Source organism: Lepus europaeus, chromosome 13 (genome assembly GCF_033115175.1).
Source record: "Lepus europaeus isolate LE1 chromosome 13, mLepTim1.pri, whole genome shotgun sequence".
Taxonomy (NCBI): domain Eukaryota; kingdom Metazoa; phylum Chordata; class Mammalia; order Lagomorpha; family Leporidae; genus Lepus; species Lepus europaeus.
In genome coordinates this window covers 83747750-83768864 of record NC_084839.1, presented here as the reverse complement: position 1 = coordinate 83768864, position 21115 = coordinate 83747750, and the positions used below count along the sequence as shown (strand labels likewise).

At 55.7% G+C, this 21115-nt stretch overlaps 2 protein-coding genes across 2 annotated transcripts in view; one reads left to right on the top strand and one right to left on the bottom strand.

The window, feature by feature from the left end:
- Positions 1-3781: 3781 nt before the first annotated feature.
- On the top strand, positions 3782-15332 carry NT5DC4 (5'-nucleotidase domain containing 4). Its single transcript, XM_062208873.1, has 18 exons — positions 3782-3849; positions 4357-4430; positions 4520-4637; positions 4724-4819; positions 5008-5114; positions 5192-5249; positions 5475-5568; positions 5757-5810; positions 6079-6162; positions 6444-6468; positions 6626-6774; positions 7022-7088; positions 7188-7358; positions 7888-7939; positions 8239-8299; positions 9223-9399; positions 11540-11617; positions 15279-15332. The coding sequence occupies exons 1-18, from the start codon at positions 3782-3784 to the stop codon at positions 15330-15332; spliced, it is 1587 nt and encodes a 528-aa protein (XP_062064857.1).
- A 4103-nt stretch (positions 15333-19435) lies between these two features.
- CKAP2L (cytoskeleton associated protein 2 like) overlaps positions 19436-21115 on the bottom strand; it is a 31617-nt gene continuing 29937 nt past the window's right edge. The window contains exon 9 of the mRNA XM_062209834.1: positions 19436-20670. Within this exon, the coding sequence (XP_062065818.1) occupies positions 20445-20670 (226 nt within the window). The 3' untranslated portion in view covers positions 19436-20444. The remainder of the gene's footprint in view (positions 20671-21115) is intronic.

Here is a 21115-nt window from a genome sequence, read left to right as displayed (position 1 = left end):
ATTCTGGTGAGTATTTCCCAAGAACAGGACTGTCGTCTCACACTGCTACAGGAGAGCCGTCAGCTTCCTAGGTTCACTTGGAGATGGTGCTCTCGTATTGTATGCTTTGTCCTTAGCGCCCTGTGCTCCCGCACAGCAGCGTTCGGCATAGGCTTGGATAGTTCATTCATGTGTCACGGCTCTTGGGTCTCCTTTAATCCGTGTCATTTCCTCCTCTTATACGATTGTCTCTGCCTTTCATAACATGGAGAAGTCAAGGACTTTTGTGATGGACCATGTGCACAGGTGATTTTGCCTGGTAGTTAAGAGTACAGAAGCCACACCTGCTTGCCGTGGTGCCGGCCTACTCTGCCGATTATTAGCCTGTAGGACTGGGAAGTGTCTTATCCCTTCTGTTCTTAGTTTAATCATCTGTCGATGTAGAATAACAATCAGCCTGGCACATGGTACAAGCAATACAGATCTCCCTTTATTGTTGTATCACAAGCCCCCTCTTCCTGATGGAGGTCCAACTGCAGCAAGTTCCACAGGTGTGCTGTCACCCAGGGCCCTGGGCCAGCTCCTCATCCTCTCTCTCTCTCTCTTTTTTTTTTTTGGGGGAAAGGCAGAGTTAGACAGTGAGAGAGAGAGACAGAGAGAAAGGTCTTCCTTCCGTTGGTTCACCCCCCAAATGGCTGCCACGGCCGGCGTGCTGTGCCGATCTGAAGCCAGGAGCCAGGTGCTTCCTCCTGGTCTCCCATGCGGGTGCAGGGCCCAAGGACTTGGGCCATCCTCCACTGCCTTCCTAGGCCACAGCAGAGAGCTGAACTGGAAGAGGAGCAACCAGGACAGAATCCGGCGCCCCGACCAGGACTAGAACCCGGGGTGTCAGCGCCGCAGGGGGAGGATTAGCCAAGTGAGCCACGGCACCAGCCTCGTCATCCTCTCTTGCTGTGCCTGCAATTAACTGATGGGCTCCGTGGTCTGGGCAGAGCCCGTGCTGGTTTAAGTGGATACCCTAACAGACAGCGGCATGAAGAGGTGCCAGTGCAGGTGACGCCAGGGCCCACTGAGTGATGCCCTTACCAACTACCCGCCTTGTCCAGTCTACTCCAGAAGGCGACCAGGGCTTCACCCGGAGAAGTGCTCTGAGCAGCCACTGAAGCGATGTCTCCTACCTGAATCTCTGTGAGTGGCTGACCTGCGCTCAGGCGCTGGCAGAGTTTGAGGCAGGCCCCAAGTTCAATGATAGGATCACAGGACAGGTTTGTCGGCCTGCAGTGTGGACTCCTTGTGGGATGGCTGAGCTCCTTATCTGAACCTTCCTGTACCCAGATTTTCCTCTTCTCTTTCCTGACCTCGAGGGAAACTGTGTAATTCAGAAAAGGCACTTACAGAGGAGCCGTGCGATGAGCGGAGAGCATGGAACCATGGGTGAAGGGGCTCCAGAAATATGCCGGACTCCTGAAGCTTGATTTCTCCTCTGACACTTTTTAAAAAATTTATTTATTTATTTGAAAGGCAGAGTTACAGAGAGGCAAAGAGAGAGAGAGAGAGAGAGAGAGAATCTTCCATCCACTGGTTCACTCCCCAGATGGCCACAGTGGCCAGAGCTGCGCCGATCTGAAGTCAGGAGCCAGGAACTTCTTCCGGATCTCCCACGTGGGTGCAGGGGCCCAAAGATTTGGGCCATCTTCCACTGCTTTTCCAGAGCTGGATCGGAAGTGGAGCAGCTGGGACTTGAACTGGTGGTGCCCACATGGGATGCCAGCAAGGCAGGCGGCGGGTTTACCCAGTATGCCACAGCACTGGCCCCTCCTCTGACACTTTTGATTAAGGCCGCTGTACATAACCTGCCATCCTTCCACTCATCCACCCATGAATGAATCTATGCATCCAACCATCCATCTCCTCCCCTTCCTCCACCCATCCACCCATCAGCCATCTTTGTCCCCTCCCTCCCTCCATCCCTGCCATCTACCCAGTAAGAGGTCACATCTCCAGCAGCCCATCCATACCCTTGCCTCACCGCCCTAACAGTTGCTCTTCTTGAGGCCGGCGCTGTGGCGTTGGGGTTTAAGCCTCCATCTGCAGTGCCTGCATTCCATATGGGCTCTGGTTCAAGTCCCAGCTGCTCCACTTCTGATCCAGCTCCCTGCTAATGGCCTGGGAAAGCAGTAGAGGATGGCCAACAGATGGAAGACACCCCCCCCCCTTTCTGTCTCTCCCTCTCCTTGTCTGTAACTCTGCCTCTCAAATAAATAAATAAATAAATATATTTAAAAAACAACAAAAAACAGTTGCTCTCCTGGCATTGTCAAGGAAGGAACTGTTCCACAGACATGCTTTTTATTCCCAGCTAACTTTCACGTATTTGAAAGTGCCTAACCTTATTTGATTTGGCTACTTAAGAAAGAAGGTTTCTAAAATGGTCAGTAAACTTGGCTTCCTTTTTCAGAGAGGAAATGCCACCTCGTCTATGTCTTTCTGGATGACCCCGGCCACTGCTGTGCACGAAGTCACATGTTTTGCTGTGGAAGCAGAGGTGTGGGCTCTCAGAGGCTGTTTCCACTGCACACCGAGTGCACCCCATGCCCTGCTTGGTGGCCCCTCCTCTCCTCACCGACTCCGAGGCTCCAGTCACCCACCGCCTCTTCTAGCTCCTGCTATGCTTCTAGCAACTTCTTCTTTAAATTTGCCTTTGGGCAAGGAAAATGTTTTTTAAGACTTATTTACTTATTTGAAAGAGCTACAGAGAGAGGGACACACACACATGGGGAGAGAGAGAGAGAGAGAGAGAGAGAGAGAGAGAGAGAGAGAGAGAATCTTCCATTTGCTGGTTCACTTGCCAGATGGCTGCAATGGCCAGGGCTGGGCCAGGCTGAAGCCAGGAACCAGGAGCTTCTTCTGGGTCTCCAACATGGTTGCAGGGGCCCTAGAATTTGGGCCATCTTCTACTGCTTTCCTAGGCCATAGCAGAGAGCTGGATCGGAAATGGGTCAGGAACCAGTGTCCATACAGGATGGTGGCTTTACCCACTTTGCCACAATGCTGGCCATGGAAAATGTTTTTAAATGTTTATTTATTTATTTTCATCTGCTTGAAAGGAATGTGTGTGTGTGTGTGTGTTCATGAGAGAGAGAGAGAGAGAGAGAGAGAGAGAGAGAGAGAGAGAGAGAAATTGGTTCATCTGCTGGCTCATGCCCCCAAAGGCCTGCAATAGCCTGGACAGGGCAGGCCAGAGCCAGGAGCCAGGAACTCCATCTGGATCTCCCGTGTGGGTAGCAGGGGCCCACTTGGGCTATCAGAAGCAGAGGAGTAGGGATTTGAACTGATGCTCCAGTATGGGGTGTGGGTATCCCGAGTGGTGGGTTAAGCTGTTGTGCCCCAATGTCTGTCCCTTAAGCTGGGAAATTTGATAACCAGGTATGTTAGAATTATTATACAGCATGGGTTCTGAGTTCTTTCTCTCTTTATCAACAACTTTATGTGTAAGCCTCTGTGATGCCCATGTTTGCTCATTCTGGGGTTTCTGTGGGCAGGAATCCTAGACATGGAGGAGGTGCCCTGGAGGTAGTTGAAGGCCTCCTCCTTGGTCCCGGGGGTCTAGAAGAAGGGGTGAGATACCAGGGACTGTCCTGGCTGGCTCCTCCCCAAGGGGTGGGGTGGGGTGGGGGCGCAGGGTGGGGCAGCTGTGTCAGAGGGGCCTGAATTTGCTGAGGCCCAGGGTGGCTGGGCCCCGCTGATAACACAGATGGCCAGGAAGGGACAGTGCCTCTTGGTCACTCCAGTGACGGCCAGCATGGAAGGGGCAGAGCCATGGGAGCCTAGTGTGGACGCTGAGGGCCCGAAGCAGGACTGGCACCAGCGGTGAGCTGGGCATTTGGGGTGGGGGAAGGGGCCATAGCCTGGATACCGCCCACCTGACACAGCAGCAGGAGTGACAGAGGGGGACATCGAGACACAGGGGGTCCCCTTCACTTCTCTCCATCCCCAGAGCACTCTCCCCTTCACCCCAACAAGTGCTACCTGATTTTGCCAAACCCATCTTTGACTTTGGACAACCTCCCACTCTGACTCTGAGGCAGCCTCACCCAGGGGATGGAAGCCCACGACACAGCCCCGTGGGGTTAGGTGGTGAGCTGTGGCTTCTCCAAACACTCTCACACCCATACAGTCATGCCATACTTGTGCATACAGCCACACTGGGAACCAGGGGAGGCCCCGGCTGGCCCTGATCTACCTCCCCCCATTTTTCTGCAGTTGCAAGGGGTGCACTGCCCCCTCGCCTGGGTCTCCTCCCCGCCCCTCCATGGGGCTTGAGTTTGGGGGTGCTGGCGGGCTTGATCCCCACAACCTCCTCCTCCTCTTGCCCAGGATTTTTGTCAACCGTAGCCTGGCACTGGGGAAGATCCGCTGCTTCGGCTTCGACATGGACTACACTCTGGCTGGTAGAGGGGGCTGGAACACAGGGGCCTTGGGGCTGGGGGCACAGCAGGGGGTGCCAGGCAGCCAGGCACCAACCGGCCCGGGTCTACAGCCTACAAGTCCCCGGCCTACGAGACGCTGGCCTTTGAGTTGCTGCTGGAGCACCTGGTGTGCATCGGGTACCCGCACGAGATCCTGCGCTACACCTATGACCCCGGCTTCCCCACCAGGTGCGGGTGCTCAGCCGCGCGAGCCGGGGGCTGGGCTGTCGGCGCCCCTGGCACAGCCCCGCACAGCCGCTGCGCTCTCTCCCCAGGGGCCTGGTGTTCGATGCGCTCTACGGGAACCTGCTGAAGGTGGACGCCTACGGGAATGTGCTGCTGGGAGTCCACGGCCTCGCTTTCCTCTCCGAGTACGGCCGCAGGCTGGGGGGGTGGGGGGAGACTGCGCCCCCTGCTGGAGGGAAAAGGCAGACGGGAATGGAGAGAGGAGGGAGAGGCTCCCCAGATGCCAGCCAGATGGAGGCGGACCCGGAGGGGGCTTGAGGAGGGAGGAACGGGCTCTGGGAGGCGCCGGGGAGGGGGCATCGCCTGCACCGAGCCCACCCCTCCTCAGGGCGGAGATCTGGAGCTACTACCCCAGCAAGTTCATCCAGAGGGCTGACCTGCAGCGGTTCCACACCCTCAACACGCTCTTCAACCTGCCAGGTGAGGGAGGGCAGGGTTGGGGGAGGTGGGCCTCTGCCTCCCTGCGGGCTGCTGCTGACCCCCTGTCTCTGCCCCAGAGACCTACCTCTACGCCTGCCTGGTGGACTTCTTTTCTGGCTGCTCCCGCTACACCAAGTGCGTCCCTGTGGCCTGCTCAGCCCTGCGGGGACCCACGGGGGCCGCACCCTCCTGAAGGGATGGAGGGGCTCCAGGAGCTGGGCGGGAGGCCTCTCCTGGCCGGGGGTGGGGGTGATGCTGGGCACAGGGTGACGTCCCTCAAGGATGGCTGGGACGGAATCCCGGTGTGGGCCCTGGTGTGAGCCCCTCCTTGGCCCTCTGTCTCCCCTTGTCCTGCCCCAGCTGTGACACCGGCTATCAGCATGGGAACCTCTTCATGTCCTTCCGAAGCCTCTTGCAGGATGTGACCGATGCCATGAACAGCGTGCACCAGTCGGTGAGTGGCCCAGGGCCCTCGGACGCCTGACCTGCCTGCTGTTGGTTCTATCGGGCGGTCTCCAGGCCTCTAGGGCCCTCTTCCCTCTGAGGATTGCGGTCTGGACTCGCAGCACTGCTCCTGCCATGTGGGATGCAGGCACGTGGGCAGGTGCACCTGCCCACACACAGCTCCGCTCCCTCCTGCAGGGCTGTCTCAAGCAGAAGACCCTGGAGAACTTGGAGAAATACGTGGAGAAGGACGTGAGTGGCCACAGGCCAAGGCCACCACCAGGCCCTGTACCCTCCCCCTCGCGACTGTCCCGTCTGCCTTTCCCAGTCGCCTCGTTGAGGTTTAGACACAGCCCTGCACCAGGGCATCGCTCAGGGCCTTCCTGCCTGGCCCAGAGCCCACCTGCTGGGGGGTGGTAGTGCTGGGAGGGGGGCTCCCTGGAGGCCTAAACCTACGAAGGAGGGGGCAGGGCTTCTCTGGGAGGCCCCACCCTGGAAGTCACTCCAGTGTCTGCCCCAGGCTCGAATCCCCGTCCTGCTGGGCAAGATGAAAGAGGTTGGCAAAGTGTTCCTGGCCACCAACAGCAGCTACAACTACACGGATGTGAGTGTGTGTGTGTGCATGTGTGTGTGTGTGGGGGGGAAGGAGGGCCTCTTGCTTCCTGGCCCCATGGAGGCACTGCAGGAAACAGTGACGGAGGTGGGAAGGCGCCCAGCCCCACTGCCCCCACTGCCTGGCAGGTGTCCTAGGTTCCATTTCTTGGCCTTCCAGGGCCTTGGTGGAATGAGCAGTTTTCCTGCCAAAGTGTGCCCCCGGGTGTGGGGGTGAGGGCAGAGATGGGCAGCGACACCTTGGCAGCCCTGACCCTGCCCTGTCCCTCTCAGGCCATCATGACCTACCTGTTTGGCAGTGGGGGGGTGAGTATCACCAGCTGGCTGCAGTGTGTCCCATGTCCCCCAGCTTCTGCCCACCCCGGGAGGAGCTCTGCAGCGAACCGGAGAATGTCCACGGTGTCCGTCACCCACCCCCACAATCCCTGGCTGGGAGGCTGGCGGGGAGGGGACAGGCTGCGTGCACCCGCTGTGCCCCCCACCGTGCTCCCCCACGCCCACCCCACAGGCCAGGCCCTGGAGGTCCTACTTCGACCTGATTGTGGTGGACACACAGAAGCCCCGATTCTTTGCAGAAGGGACAGTGCTCAGGCAGGTCAACACGGTAATGACAGGTGCCGGGGCCCTGTCTGCTTTCACCTGGGGACCATGGCTGGGGACAGGGACTCCTGCCGAACTCAGACTTCACCTGCCTAGGGAGCTGCCAGCTCCCTGGAGGCAGGGGACCGGGGGCCTCCTTCAGGGCCCTGCAATGCCCCTGCCCCCATGCCCCCAGTCCCCCCGCACTCCCTGACCCGGGTGACAGCTGCTGTTCTCCTGGCTCAGGGCACCCTCTGCCCTGCCCCCTCCAGGACTCAGGGAAGCTCCGCGTGGGCACCTACACCGGGCCCCACCAGCACTGTGCCGTCTACTCGGGAGGTAGGCGCACCCTCACCCTGCCCCCGTTGCCCCACGCCCCTCCCCTGCCCTGCCAGCACGGGAAAGGTGAGCGAGATTCCGTGCGCCCTTGGTGGGCAGGCTCATCGGACGTGGTGTGCGAGCTGCTCGGGGTGCGGGGGAAGGACATCCTCTACATCGGAGACCACATCTTTGGGGACATTGTCAAGTCCAAGAAGCGACAAGGCTGGCGGACCTGCCTGGTGGTTCCCGAGCTGTCCCGGGAGCTGGGCATCTGGGCCCGGGAGAAGGGTGAGCCACCGTGGGGGTCAGGGCCCGGGCTGGGGGCACTGGCCAGCCCGCTTTCATCTGCCACCTCTCCCTGTGGGTCTGGTAGTGGCCAGCAGTCCTCTCCACGGTGATCTGTGCGGCATAAGGAGAAAGGTGCCCAGAGAGGTCGAGCTGCTTGCCCAAAGTCACACAGCCAGGAGCGGGCTGAGCTGGGACTGGGATGCTCGTGGGGTGACTCCAGGCTCCTGTGGTGGTTCGAGGGCAGGGGCTGCCTTCCCCATCTGCCCGGCGGACTCTCGGTGAGAGGAAGGTGCTCCTTCCCTGTTCGCAGTGAGCTGCGGTCGTCGACAGGTCACAAACCCAGACAGTTTGGGGCTTATTCTCTGAGCTGGGTGTGAGTCATTGCCATGTGAGGTAGCAAGGTCACCTGGCTTCCTGCATGCCGCCCTCACCTGTCCCCCGGCGCCTATCCCTGTCTACTTCTGGCCAGTCTCAGTGGCTCTGCCCTGGGGCCAGGGGCAGTGAGTGGTTGTCCTCTGTCGGTTTGCAGAGCGGGAGGAGGAGCTGAAGAGGCTGGACATGCGCCTGGCAGACCTGTACCAGTGAGAGCCTGGCCCATCTGGGGCGGGCTGGGCAGTGGGAGGGAGGGCTGGCCCATGCCCAGGCCTGGCCAACGTGGTCAGGAAATCAGGGGTGTGTGTCTCCCTAATTAACTGGACTTTGGGGCTGCCAATGGCCTCCCTGGAATTCCCACACTCTGACCCCTAGGCCTTTCCTCCTAACCCGCCCAGGTGCCAGCACCCTCACCCGGGGCCCCTGTGTGTCCCCCACTCCCCAAACTCTATGGGGTATAGGGAGGCGGGCTCCCCTCCCCCTGGGTCACATGGCATTTTTGCACCAGGCACATGGATGGGAGCAGTGCTGGGCTGCAAGTCATCAACTCCACCAAGAAGGAGATTCGGGTAAGAGCAGGGCAGGAGGGGACAGCCCAGTGTGGGAGGAGGGGAGGTGCCCTGGCTTCCTGCCTGGATTTGCCTTGCCTGGCTCCCCAGCTGCCTCTGACCTTGTCAGACAGCACCCTCTGCTGGTCAATGTTCCAAATGACAGCGGTGTGCTCTTGAGCACCGGCCACGTGGAGGCTGATCTGCGTGGCCCTCACTCTTCGCCCTGACCCCTCCTGAGCAGCGTGTGTCAGCAGGGTCGCATCTCGCTGTGACCGGCTAGCCAGCTAGGATGGACAGCTAGGAGCCAGCCAGAGAAGGGGCCTGAGAAAATGTGATTGAGTGTCCCGGGGAACAGGGGGAGAAGGGACGGAGGTGGGGAGATTCCCGCAGGCCTGCAGGGTCCGGGGGGCGTCAGGCCACTTACGTGGCAATTCTCGGCCCAGCTGGCCCCATCATGAAGGCTCTCGGCAGACTTTGGCAGGTCCTGCCATTCGGTCACCTCACAGTCCCGTGAGCCCGGCTGGACAGGGGTTGTCACACTTTACAGAAGAGGATACTCAGGCTCGGGAGGGGAAGCAGCTGGGGGTCAGTGTCCAGGCCCATCCTTGAAGCTCTCAATGGAAGGCCTGGTAGTGGGCCGGGTGGGGCGCATTGTTCAGGGGGCAGGAGGGGGGCTGGTGGTGTTGGCTTCTGCCGTGCCATTGGCTGGGGCATCAGAAAAGTGAGTTAGGCTGCAGGTTTAGTCCTGCGGGCTCCCTTTCTGGGCATATCAGCGTGAGGGGAGCAAGGGGTGGCACCTGTCACACAGCTCCTTCCCGCAGATGTCCTGGGGAGGGGGTGGGGGTGGGGCGGAGGGGGTGGGGGTGGAGGTGGGGCCCGCCCTGGGTGGTGCAGGCGGAAGTGGGCCGGGATCTTAGTTCACTGTGCTGTCCCCTGGCCAGAGGCTCACCCGGGAGCTGGACCTGTGCTACAGCACCACAGGCAGCCTGTTCCGCTGTGGTTTCCGCCAGACGCTCTTCTCCGGCCAGCTGATGCGCTACGCCGACGTCTACACAGCCACCTGCCTCAACTTCCTGCACTACCCGCTCAGCTCGCTGTTTCGGGCCGCCCCGGAGCTGGTGGGTCCCTGCAGAGCGAGTCGCTGCTCACCTGCCCTGCTAGGACATTGCCAGGCCACCAGACCCAATCTGCCACCTGCACACACAAGGGAACAGTGCCTTGTAGAGAGCTATCTTTGCCTTTAAAAGTGCACGGGAGAAGTTACACAGAGAGGCCTCTGCTGGGCTGTTCCTCCTTATGCCCAGCCTTCGCTTGTGCTTGCTTTTCTTTTCTTTTAGATTTCTTTATTTGAAAGGCAGAGTTAGAGAGAGAGAGAGAGAGAGATCTCTTCTATCTGCTGGCCTACTCCCCAAATGGCCGCAATGGCTAGAGCTGGGCCCATTGGAAGACAGGAGCCAGAAGCTTCCTCCAGGTCCCATACGTGGGTGCAGGGGCCCAAGCTTGAGCCATCTTCTGCTGCTTTTCCAGGTGCATTAGCAGGGAGCTGGATTAGAAGTGGAGCCACCGGGGGGGGGGGGGGGGGCGGCACCGTGGCTCACTTGGCTAATCCTCCGCTTTGCAGCGCCGGCATCCCACATGGGCGCCAGATTCTGTCCCGGTTGCTCCTCTTCCAGCCCAGCTCCTTGCTATGGCTGGGAGTGCAGTGGAGGATGGCCCAAGTGCTTGGGCCCTGCACCCGCCTGGGAGACCAGGAAGAAGCACCTGGCTCCTGGCTTTGGATCAGCGCAGCGCCAGCTGTAGCGGCCATTTGGGGGTGAACCAATGGAAGGAAGTCCTTTCTCTCTCTCTCTCTCTCTCACTATTTCTATCTGTCAAATAAATAAATACTGTTCAAAAAAAAAAAAAAAAGTGGAGCACCCGGGACTTGAACCGGTGCCCATATAGGGTGTTACTTTAACTGCGACCACACCTGCGCTTCGTGTCTTTGGTAGAAATGGCAGCAGTCCCAGGGAGGAAGGACAGGCCCCATGCTCTCTGCAAGCCCTCAGTGACCGCGAGGGGAGGGAGGTAGCCAAGGTGACAGATTGCATGCGCTGGCAGGTCTGAGGATGCCTGGGCCAAGGGCAGGGAGTAAAGGTGGCTATGGTGGCACCTGGCCAGCGTGAGGGGGAGCCGTGGGACTGAGTGAACTAGGGCGTCCTGGCGTGTGCGTCAGGCCCCCATGGGAGGAGTGTTGGTTCTGCTTTACAAGGATCTGAACGTGACACTGGGTCTTTGGGGCTGGCCACCCTCTGCTTTCCCGGCTGCCCAAAGGCTGCCTGCCAGGGGTTCAGGAAGAGAAAAGCTACTTCCCCAGTTGTCTGCCATTTCCGGTCCCGGGCTGGGTGCTGCTCACAGGCTCTGGTTAACGTTTACTATAACCCGGCAACGTAGGGTTTCTCCCCTCACTTTCCCGTGGGTCGAATGGAGAGGCAGAGGAACTAAACATCCTGCTGTCACAGTGCCAGCAGGCGGCGTGGGCTCGCAACTCCAGGCACATGCTCGGCCTGTCCCCCGAAGGGCACCGCCACGCGCTCATGGGACCAGAGCTCCCATCTCCCCTCTGAGCTCTCAGAAAGGCAGGGCCAGGGAGCGCCAGTCGGCAAAGCGCATGGCCAGGGGTCCCAGGCATGGCCATCCCTGCTGTTGGATGTCACTATTAAGAAGTGAGATGTGACGAAAAAGATGCTCAAGCAATAAGGCGAATCACTTTAAAAAAAAAAATAGGGCCGGCGCCGCAGCTCAATAGGCTAATCCTCTGTCTGCAGTGCCGGCACCCTGGGTTCTAGTCCCGGTTGGGGCGCCGGATTCTGTCCCGGTTGCCCCCCTTCCAGGCCAGCTCTCTGCTGTGGCCCGGGAGTGCAGTGGAGGATGGCCAAAGTGCTTGGGCCCGGCACCCACATGGGAAACCAGGAGAAGCACCTGGCTCCTGGCTTCGGATCAGTGCAGCGCCGGCCGTAGCGGCCATTTGTGGGGTGAACCAAGGGAAGGAAGACCTTTCTCTCTGTCTCTCTCTCTCACTGTCTAACTCTGCCTGTCCAAAAAAAAAAAAAAAAAAAAAAAAAAAAAAAAAAAAAAGGACCTTTACCCACCCTCTGAGAAGGGAAGTGCAGCAGACAGAACCCTCCTTCCCCGGCTGACTCCCCGTGTTCTGCAGCATCCGCTGGCTGAGGTGTCCTGGCGGGCCTTTCCACACACGGATGTATTTGTCCCTTACAGATGCCGCATGAGTTGGCTGTGGAGCAAGAACGGGCCAGTCTGGATGCTACCTCCTGCCCTCTTTCGTACAGCCAGAGGGTGAGTGGCTGGGAGGCAGCCAGGCTCTGCTCCCCACAAAGAGCCACTGGGCTGTGGCTTAGGAGGTGGGGGGGGGGCACCTGGGACGACCATGGGCTGGAGCCGTGGTTCCACCAGGGAGGCATCACCCCTAGGGGGCGCTGTGAAATTTGTGGGGGCGTTTTGGTCTTCAAGTGTAGTCATTCTTGAATATTTATGTAGAAATACACATGGTAGATTGCTTTTCTTTTTATTTCTCCTCTTATCATTAGGGCATTAAATCTTTACAATTATGAAGACAATAATTATGAATTTCAGTTCAGGGTAGAAGAGAGGAAATTATTTGTATTTAAAATCGAGTGTTGGCTCTGATAGGGCCACAAGGATTCACTGTTTGAGTTCTCTGCACCCCCTCAGAACCCTGCTGGACTATCCATTTTGTTGAAGGTTTATTTTATTTATCTGAAAGGCAGAGTTACAGAGAGAGAGGGAGAGACAGAGAGGGAGAGTCTTCCGTCCACTGGTTCACTCCCCAAATGTCCCCAGTGGCCATGGCTGGGCTAGGCTGAAGCCAGGAGCCAGGAGTTTCATCTTGCTCTTTCTTGTGGATGGCAGTAGTCCAAGCACTTGGGCCATCTTCCACTGCTTTCCCAGGTACATTAGCGGGGAACTGGATTGGGACTCAACTCAGTCCAGCTGGGACTCAAACCAGTGCCCACCTGGGACACCAGCGCTGCAGGTGGCGATTTAACCCTCAGTGCCACAGTGCCGACCGCAGGGCTGATCCGTCTCTTTTTTTTTTTTTGACAGGCAGAGTGGACAGTGAGAGAGAGAGACAGAGAGAAAGGTCTTCCTTTTTGCCGTTGGTTCACCCTCCAATGGCCACCAAAGCTGGCGCGCTGCAGCCGGCACATCGCGCTGATCCAAAGGCAGGAGCCAGGTGCTTCTCCTGGTCTCCCATGGGGTGCAGGGCCCAAGGACTTGGGCCATCCTCCACTGCCTTCCCGGGCCATAGCAGAGAGCTGGCCTGGAAGAGGAGCAACTGGGACAGAATCCGGCGCCCCGACCGGGACTAGAACCGGGTGTGCTGGCACCGCAAGGCAGAGGATTAGCCTGTTAAGCCACGGCGCCGGCCATGGGCTGATCCATCTTACAAAGCCTTCCCCTCTGGGAGAGGCAGCAGGGCACAGGCTCCCCGAGCCCAGCTGATCAGGGCTTCCTCTCCTGACAGCTTTCATAAACACCGATGTGTAGAGGATCCTGCTTCAGACCCTGGGAAGTGTTATGTTGCTTCTGCTTTTGGACTGAGGTTGTGTCTTTTCCGAGTGGCAGCCTTGGCTCCTAGCCTGGTTCAGGATCCCCGGGACTCCGCACAGTGATTCCTGCCTCCCTGGTGCTCGCTCTCTCTCTCTTTTAAAGATTTATTTATTTGAAAGACAGTTACAGAGAGAGGGGTAGAGACAGGGCGGTGTCTTCCATCCGCTGGTTCACGCCCCAAATGGCAATAGCCGGAGCTGAGCCAATTCAAAGCCAGGAGCCAGGAGCAGCTTCTGAGTCTCCCAGATGGGTGCAGGGGCTGCTGCTTCTCCAGGACCATTTACAGAGAGCTGGATTGGAAGTGGAGCAGCCAGGACTCAAACCGGCGTCCACATGGGATGCCGGTGCTGCAGGCTGGGGCTTTAACCCTCTGTGCCACAGCGTGGGTCCCCTGGCTTGCTTTTTAAAACACCCATCTCATAGCTGAGTGGTACCAGGCGCCCTATTCGATCTTTCAATGAGTGTTTACTGAGCACCTCCTACTTGCCTGCAGTGTAGAAAATGAATTGTGGGGGCCAGCGCTGTGGTGTAGCATGTCGGCATCCCATATGGGCACCAGTTTGAGTTCCGGCTGCTCCTCTTCCAATCCAGCTCTCTGCTATGGCCTGGGAAAGCAGTAGAAGATGGCCCAGTCTTTGGGGCCCCTGCACTTGCATGGGAGACCTGGATGAAGGTCCCGGCTCCTGGCTTCAGATCGGTGCAGCTCTGGCCATTGCAGCCATCTGGGGAGTAAACCAGCGGATGGAAGACCTCTCTCTGTCTCTGCCTCTCTGTAACTCTGCCTTTCAAATAAATAAATAAATCTTAAAAAAAAAAAAAAAAAGAAAATGAATTGTGAGCTGCTTCCTCCTGCTTAGAGAAGCTCAGAATTCAAGCCTTCATGATCTTTCATCAGGGGCTCCAAGTATTTTCCTGTTCCACGCAGCCCACAGGACACAGTCAAAGTAGTGGCCGAGGGCTCTCTAGGGCTCTCATCCCTTGCCTCAGCTTGCCCAGGGTATCTGGACACATTTCTACCCCTGCTTGGGAGTCTCTGTGGGGAGAGACTCCACAACCATTGTTTCTCACCAGGCTGAGGGCAAAGAGGGCGAGGAGGACAGACATGGGCCACACTGAGGCCGACCACATCCTGGATGCAGGCCAGAATCCATCCCAGCTCACCTTCTGCTTGCGGTGTTTTCCAGGTAACAGGAAGGAGTGTGGACGAAGTGACAAAGCCGCTGTCTTGACATCTCCTCGATGTAATGGACTCAGCTCCCAAGAACACGCTGGGGCAAGGGCAGGAGTTTTGCCGTTATCCCAGAGGTCATCCTCATGACCTTGAGCCTGGAATGGTGTGTGACCACTGCAGTTATTTGACCCAGCTCTCCTGAGCTGTCTTGTGGTCCACGTCCAATCTTATTTCTAAATATCTCGTTAACAACAGTGTCTCTAGCACTTTTGATGCTGTTACTTAGTAATACCAATAAAATATGATTGGCTGTAGACTATCTCATTTTTTTTTTTTTTTAAAGAATTTATTTGCAAGGCAGAGTTACCGAGAGAGAGGTCTTCCATCTGCTGGTTCACTCCTCAAATGGCTGCAGCTGGGCCAGTCTGAAGCCAGGAGCTGCTTCTGGGTCTCCCACGTGGGTGCAGGACTCAAACACTTCGGCCATCTTCTGCTGTTTTCCCAGGCCATTAGCAGGGAGCTGGGCCGGAAGTGGAGTAGGCTGGCGCCGTGGCTCACTAGGCTAATCCTCTGCCTTGTGGTGCCGGCACACCAGGTTCTAGGCCCAATCGGGGCGTCGGATTCTGTCCCGGTTGCCCCTCTTCCAGGCCAGCTCTCTGCTGTGGCCCGGGAGTGCAGTGGAGGATGGCCCAAGTGCTTGGGCCCTGCACCCCATGGGAGACCAGGAGAAGCACCTGGCTCCTGCCTTTGGATCAGTGCGATGTGCCGGCTGCAGCGCGCCAGCTTTGGTGGCCATCGGAGGGTGAACCAATGGCAAAAGGAAGACCTTTCTTTCTGTCGCTCTCTCTCACTGTCCACTCTGCCTGTCAAAAAAAAAAAAAAAAAGTGGAGCAGCCGGGACTTGAACTGGCACCCATATGAGATGCTGGTGTCCCAGGCAGAGGCTGTACCCGCTGCGCCACAGTATTGGCCCCTATAGATTGCCTCATTAACTATTCTTTCATTCCAAGTCACTAAGAGGGATTGAGATAGTCGAAGGTCTCTGAGTTTGACATATGTGTGCATCAAGACATAAAGAGTCATACTTATGATTTAAAACCTTAGTTATTTTGGTTAGAGCTTCTCTGTGGCCCTTCACTGTTCCGAGGTCCCTGATTTGAATACCCTCGTTCGGCTCACTTCTTTGTCCGTTAGTGGTATTGTTGGCGTGGCATGGAAGCTGAGAACGAATCCACAGGTTTGGAATGACAAAGCAGACCCATGAGGGGAAAGGTGTGATGTCACAGTTCACCAATTTTTCTGTGGCTCAACAACGGGAACAACGGGAACAACTGGAGTATGTGAGGGGGAAATAAGAGAGAGCAGGGCAAGTGCTCCGAGTTCACTTTTTTTTTTTTTTTTTTTTTTTTACACACCCTATGCATTTCAGAAGCTTCAGGCTTGCCACTGCTAAGCTTTTCCTTCTCCCTGGAGTGATTTCAGGCCTGGGTCGGCTGGGGGAGGGCCCCCAGGTGGAGACCAGGGATCGATAGCCTTGTCTTTAAACACCAGGATCTTATTGAAGGGCTAGAGGGTAGTGTTTTATCAGGAACACTGCTCAGACCCAGAGCAGAGGCCCCCACCCCCTTTTTTTTCCAGGAAAGGTTCAGAAATGTGTGTAGTGACCACATGGTAGGAGTCGCCTTTAGAATCCCACTCAAGGTCACAAAAATGCGGCAAAGGACCGAGGGACACATAGCAGCACCGCCTTGGGGTCTGTAGGAGTCGGGGGTAGGGGAGCAGAGGGCCTTCCCTGCGCTTACCCTGGTGCCTGAAGCAGCAGGACCTTCTCAGCCCCTGGCCCACAGGCCTCGGTTACATGCATGTGGCTCTGATTAACAAGGGTCCCGTCGGCTCGGCACTGGCTCTCTGCCGGGGCCGGTGTCCTGTGTGCTTCATTGAATGAAACATGGCAGCTGGGTCAGGATCACTCTGCTGGGGAAGGGGTGGGGCAAAGGGCAGGAGACAGAGGAGGTGGGACAAGGCTGTAAAGTTTACTAACCCTTCAGGGGCTTTCTGGGTAGGGCGGGGCAGAAACTTTCATTCATGTGATGCAAGGTAGTTTTTTTTTTGTTTTTTTTTTTTAAGGCTCCTGTCACTGCTGGAGTCCAGTTTCTCCGTGTTTTCGAGGTGTTTGCCATTCCTCCTGTGACTTGCATGGCAAACACTGATCATCACCCACAGTGCTGGGAGACTGTCTGAGCATATGGCCACCTGCAGGCAGTTCCCAGGTGGGTGGTTTGTTTTTTTTTTTTTTGGTGAAGATTTACTTGTTTATTTGAATGTCAGAGTTAGAGAGAGCAGGGGAGAGAGAGAGAGAGAGAGAGAGAGAGAGAGAGAGAGAGAGAGAGAATCTTCCATTTGCTGGTTCACTCCCTAGATGGCCACAGTGGCCAGGAGCCAGGAGCTTCATCTGGGTCTCTCACATAGGTAGCAGAGGCCCAAGTACCCAGGACATCCTCTGCTGCCGTTCCCAGGCCATAAGCAGGGAGCTGGATTGGAAGGGGAGCAGCTGGGACACGAACTGGCACCCATATGGGATGCAGGCATTGCAGGCGGTGGCCTTGTCTGCTACGCCACAGTGCTGGCCCCGATTTTCCAGCTTTGGAGAGGGGGGAGGACACATGACCCCTCCATCCTGGGCAGAAGTACATTCAACTTCCAAGGTGTCACTTTAGAAGGAGGGTGCGCCTTCTGCTTCCTCTCTTCCCATCGCTGGAGTGGAGTTGGCTGCGGCTGCACTCTCGGGGTGGAGACGTGGCTGGTGCCTGGCACTGTATTAAAACTGCTGGTTTCACTTGGATTGCTGGTCTGAGAGCGGCATTTCCCTCTGGGACTAGTCATGGCAGTTAGACTGACACACAGATTTCACAATCAAGTCCTCAACAATCAGGAAATGAAGAGAAGCAGCGCCCCTGGGGTAGTGAGCCAGGGGTGAACAGTAATCAAGCCACCTCCTCTGTAGCGTAAGGGACAGTGCTTGGCTGTCTCAGTGCCTCCTGTCTGGTAGGCCAGGGGCAGTCCAAGAATATTTCCCAGGCAGGAACAGTTCCGGACCTGGAGCCAGACAGCCCCAGACGTGAGGCTGCAGCCCTGCTCTTCAGTCTAACTACTCCGATTCCTTCTTACGTCATAGAGCCGTTGTGAGGCTGTGCCGAGATATGGGGCCAGGGTCAAGTGCTAAGTCAGTCTTCTATGCTGTCCTAAGTTCTTTTGTGTGTACATTAGTCATTTCTAAGTGAAACTGGCTTAAGTAAAATGGGGATTTTTGGGTTCATAAACTGAAAAGTCCAGGGCTCAGCCAATTCCAGGCATAGCATTAGCCAGGGGAGCAAATCCACGTCATGGGATTTAACTCCCTCTCTGCGCTCAAGTTTATCTAGTATTTATTTTAGTCTCTGGCATGTTTTGTCCATCTGGGTATAAGGTTGAGTCTCCCACATTCCAGATTTCCATCTTATCTTTTCAGCGACTATATCAGGAAGTCTCCAACAAAAGCCTGGAAATGGAGTCTCACTGGTTCTGAGACCCGACCCCTTCCTCCCATCCATGCCCCCAGCCAGGGAGATGCTGGGCTATAGTTGGCCAGGCCTGAGTCCATGCCTCTCCGCAGTGACGTCCATTCCTCTTACACCATTTTAAGATGGACTGGGAAGGAGGTGGTCCAGAGGAAGCTGGGGTGCTCTCATTAAAAGAGGCAGTACCCGCGAGCAGGCAAAGAATGGCTGTGATAGCGTGGGAGACTCGGCAGTGCCTGGAGTACAAACACTAACGCACATGGGGCATCACCCCTCTCCTGTGTCCTGGCTCATGGCCGCCGCAGCGATGCTGTAAAATCCTCATTTACCTTTCTTAAGCTCTTGCTTTACCTCCCCTCCTCACAGAAGTCCTCCCTAACCAGTGTTAGAGCTGACTTCTGCAGACGAGTCTTCCCATTACGATTTCCAGTGACGCTCCCACCTGAGTGACTCAGAGCCTGCCTTCCTTCCTTCCTGCTCTTCCTCCCTCCTGTCCCCTATGTCTAGGAACAGCGACTTACTAAACAAGAGGGTTGTTAAGTTTTTACAAAGAGCCCCCAAATTCGGATGCAGATACTGTAGCCCCGACAATCATTTCCACATCCTTCTGTTCCTGGAAGACAATTTAGTCCAATCAGCTGTTCAATTCCCCATTTGTTATTTTGAAAATTACACATTATTAGATGCCAGTAGTTCTACCTACAGTGTTATTGTCAGTGCCCAGGGAAGCACTGTGAGACGTCTCTCGAGGAACTGGCAATAAAGAAAATACAGTTGTGGGAACTCGGCTGCAATGTCAGACAGTGGCAGTGGAGTAGTAGGCTAAGCCTCCACTTGCAGTACCGGCATCCCATATGGGTGCCAGTTTGTGTCCCAGCTGCTCCACTTCTGATCCAGCTCTCTGCTGTGGCCTGGGAAAGCAGTGGAGGATGGCCCAAGCGCTTGGGCCCCTGCACCCACGTGGGAGACCTGGAACAAACTCGCATCCCCTGGCTTTGGATTGGCCCAACTTGGGCTGCTGCGGCCACTTGGGGAGTGAACCAGCGTATGGAAGATCTCTTTGTCTCTCCATCTCTATCTGTAATTCTGTCTTTCAAAATAAATGAATAAAATCTTAAAAACAAAAACAAAACCCTACTATAAAGACGCACCGGCTTCCCAGGCCTGGGGTGGGAGGAGGGCACTGGATGGCAAGGATGAACCATTCTAGGAGGTGAAGGAAAGGTAAACGTACAAGCAAAGAACAGCAGGGCCGGGTCAAGGACTTTGTCAGTGGAAGTGAGGCAGTCTGAAGTCTCAGGCGAGGGTACTCCCAACAGAGGGACTTGCTTCAGGGCTGCTTGGCCGGGTGACGGTGACTGATTCCTCTAAGTCCTGTGTTCAGACTCTGTGATCGCTAAAGCACCCTTTGGGTGACTCACAGGCGCAATGAGTCTTTCTGAAGGGAAGGAAAGGGCCGGCTACGTGGATTCTGGATTGCAGCTGTGGCGACAATCTATCGTCTCCTAGCATCAGGGTTTATAGCTGCCTTACGAGGCTTGTTGTTATAAATCTAATAGAGGGAGAGTGTGTGTGACAGAGAGAGTGAGACAGATCTGCTTCCTCACAATGAAATGCCCGGTTCCTAGCTGAGGCTGGCCGCCAGCCCCGAGCGAGGGCAGCCCTAGGGCAGTGACTGCTCCAGGGAGGCCTCTTCAAACAGCCCACTGCCCCTTCCCCACAGGAAGCCCTCCTTCTCTTGCCAAACCAGCATCGCTTTTTTCCATAATAAATAAGACAAATGAGTAAGGAACATATACGAATTTAATGGTTGTTTTCAGATAATACTTAAATATTAAGAAAGCTAAAATTTAAAATGTGCTGACTAGGTTTTTCTATACATTCTATTTACATAATGACTCTTATTTGAGCTTTCTAAGAGCATTTGCTCAGGAGGAAAAAAAAGTATCCCATAATAGCCGGCGCCATGGCTTCACAGGCTAATCCTCCGCCTTGCGGCGCCGGCACACCGGGTTCTAGTCCCGGTCGGGGCACCGATCCTGTCCCGGTTGCCCCTCTTCCAGGCCAGCTCTCTGCTGTGGCCAGGGAGTGCAGTGGAGGATGGCCCAAGTGCTTGGGTCCTGCACCCCATGGGAGACCCACGGCAGAGAACTGAAGCAAAGCAGTGTCCCTCCTGTCCCCTCTCCCTTGCCCTGTTCTGTTTTTACTTGAAGCATTTCTAAACAACAAATGCAAAATCAGGTTTGGGTATTAGAAACTAGATGACCACTCCAACTCAGGAGTGTGTGTCATTTGGTTCCTGGAACGGAGTGACAAGGAGCAGCCCTCATCTATGGGACACTGTGACGGAGCCGGGCCCTCCATCAATGCCCCACGTGCACAGGGCAGCGAGGTCTGCCAGGCTGTAAGGACCTGTCCCCTCAGGAAGGGGGTGCACAGAGGGAAGTCCACTGCGTGGTGGCACCAATCTTCTGATATAACACAGGACTGGCTGGGGATTAGAATGGCTCAAGGACGAGCAGTTTTAACCATATTTGTGGGGCACATTAATATTCAACAGTTTGAAATTCATGTATGCTGCAAAACTGTGGCAAACTACAGCCTTAGACCCACAAAGCCTTCCTTGTGGGGATGCATAATTTGCAAAGTGCCGAGTGAATTATGAATAATCTCCTGCACCCCGAGGTCTGTCCTCGGCACCCCGATGCCTCTCCATTATGCATTCTTTTCCAGGACACCTGACAAGGGCATTCCTGTCTTATGGAGGTTCTCACTTTTTCTTCTTTTTTAAAGCAGCAAGAAATTATGATTCAAGGATCTGAAACCCTAATGTTACAGGCAAAGCCTCATTTTTACGGAATATAAAACACTCTGTTTCCTCCACTTCCAAGAGCTCGTCCAGAGAGGCCACTACTAAGTCGTGCTCCTGTAGCATTTCTGGGTAGCGGGACACTGCTCGCTCGATCCTCGCTGAGCGTCGTACGGGAGTGATAAGCTTCATGTCTTGCACTTCTGCCATTCCACTTACTCTGAGAGACAGCAAGAGATGCATTCAAAACCTTATAACTTAAAGAGTTACTATTGTTTGTCTCTTATTCTGTAACAAAGCATGACAGCTATTTCAACATAGCTTGGTACAGAGAGATGTCTAGAGCAGCTCTCGCCCTAAACTGGCTTTTCCCAATTTCCAGCATGTACCAAGTGGTGGTCATCTGCTCTGGCATGGTGTATGCCAGGAGATTTAATGAATGAAGTCTAAAGTGTGGCTTTTATTTGAAGCCATCTACTTGGCAGTTGGTATTTGTTTACTCCATAAACTTTCAAGAGAGTTGACAGGTTAAGGAAATTGTGCCTAATACCAAATTTGGACGACCAAATAAATTCCAAGATTCTTTCTAGCTTTGACAGTGAATTACTGAGAAGACACCTTTTGAGATGGTGGGCCACACCACAATAAGCTGGGCCTCTCCCTTG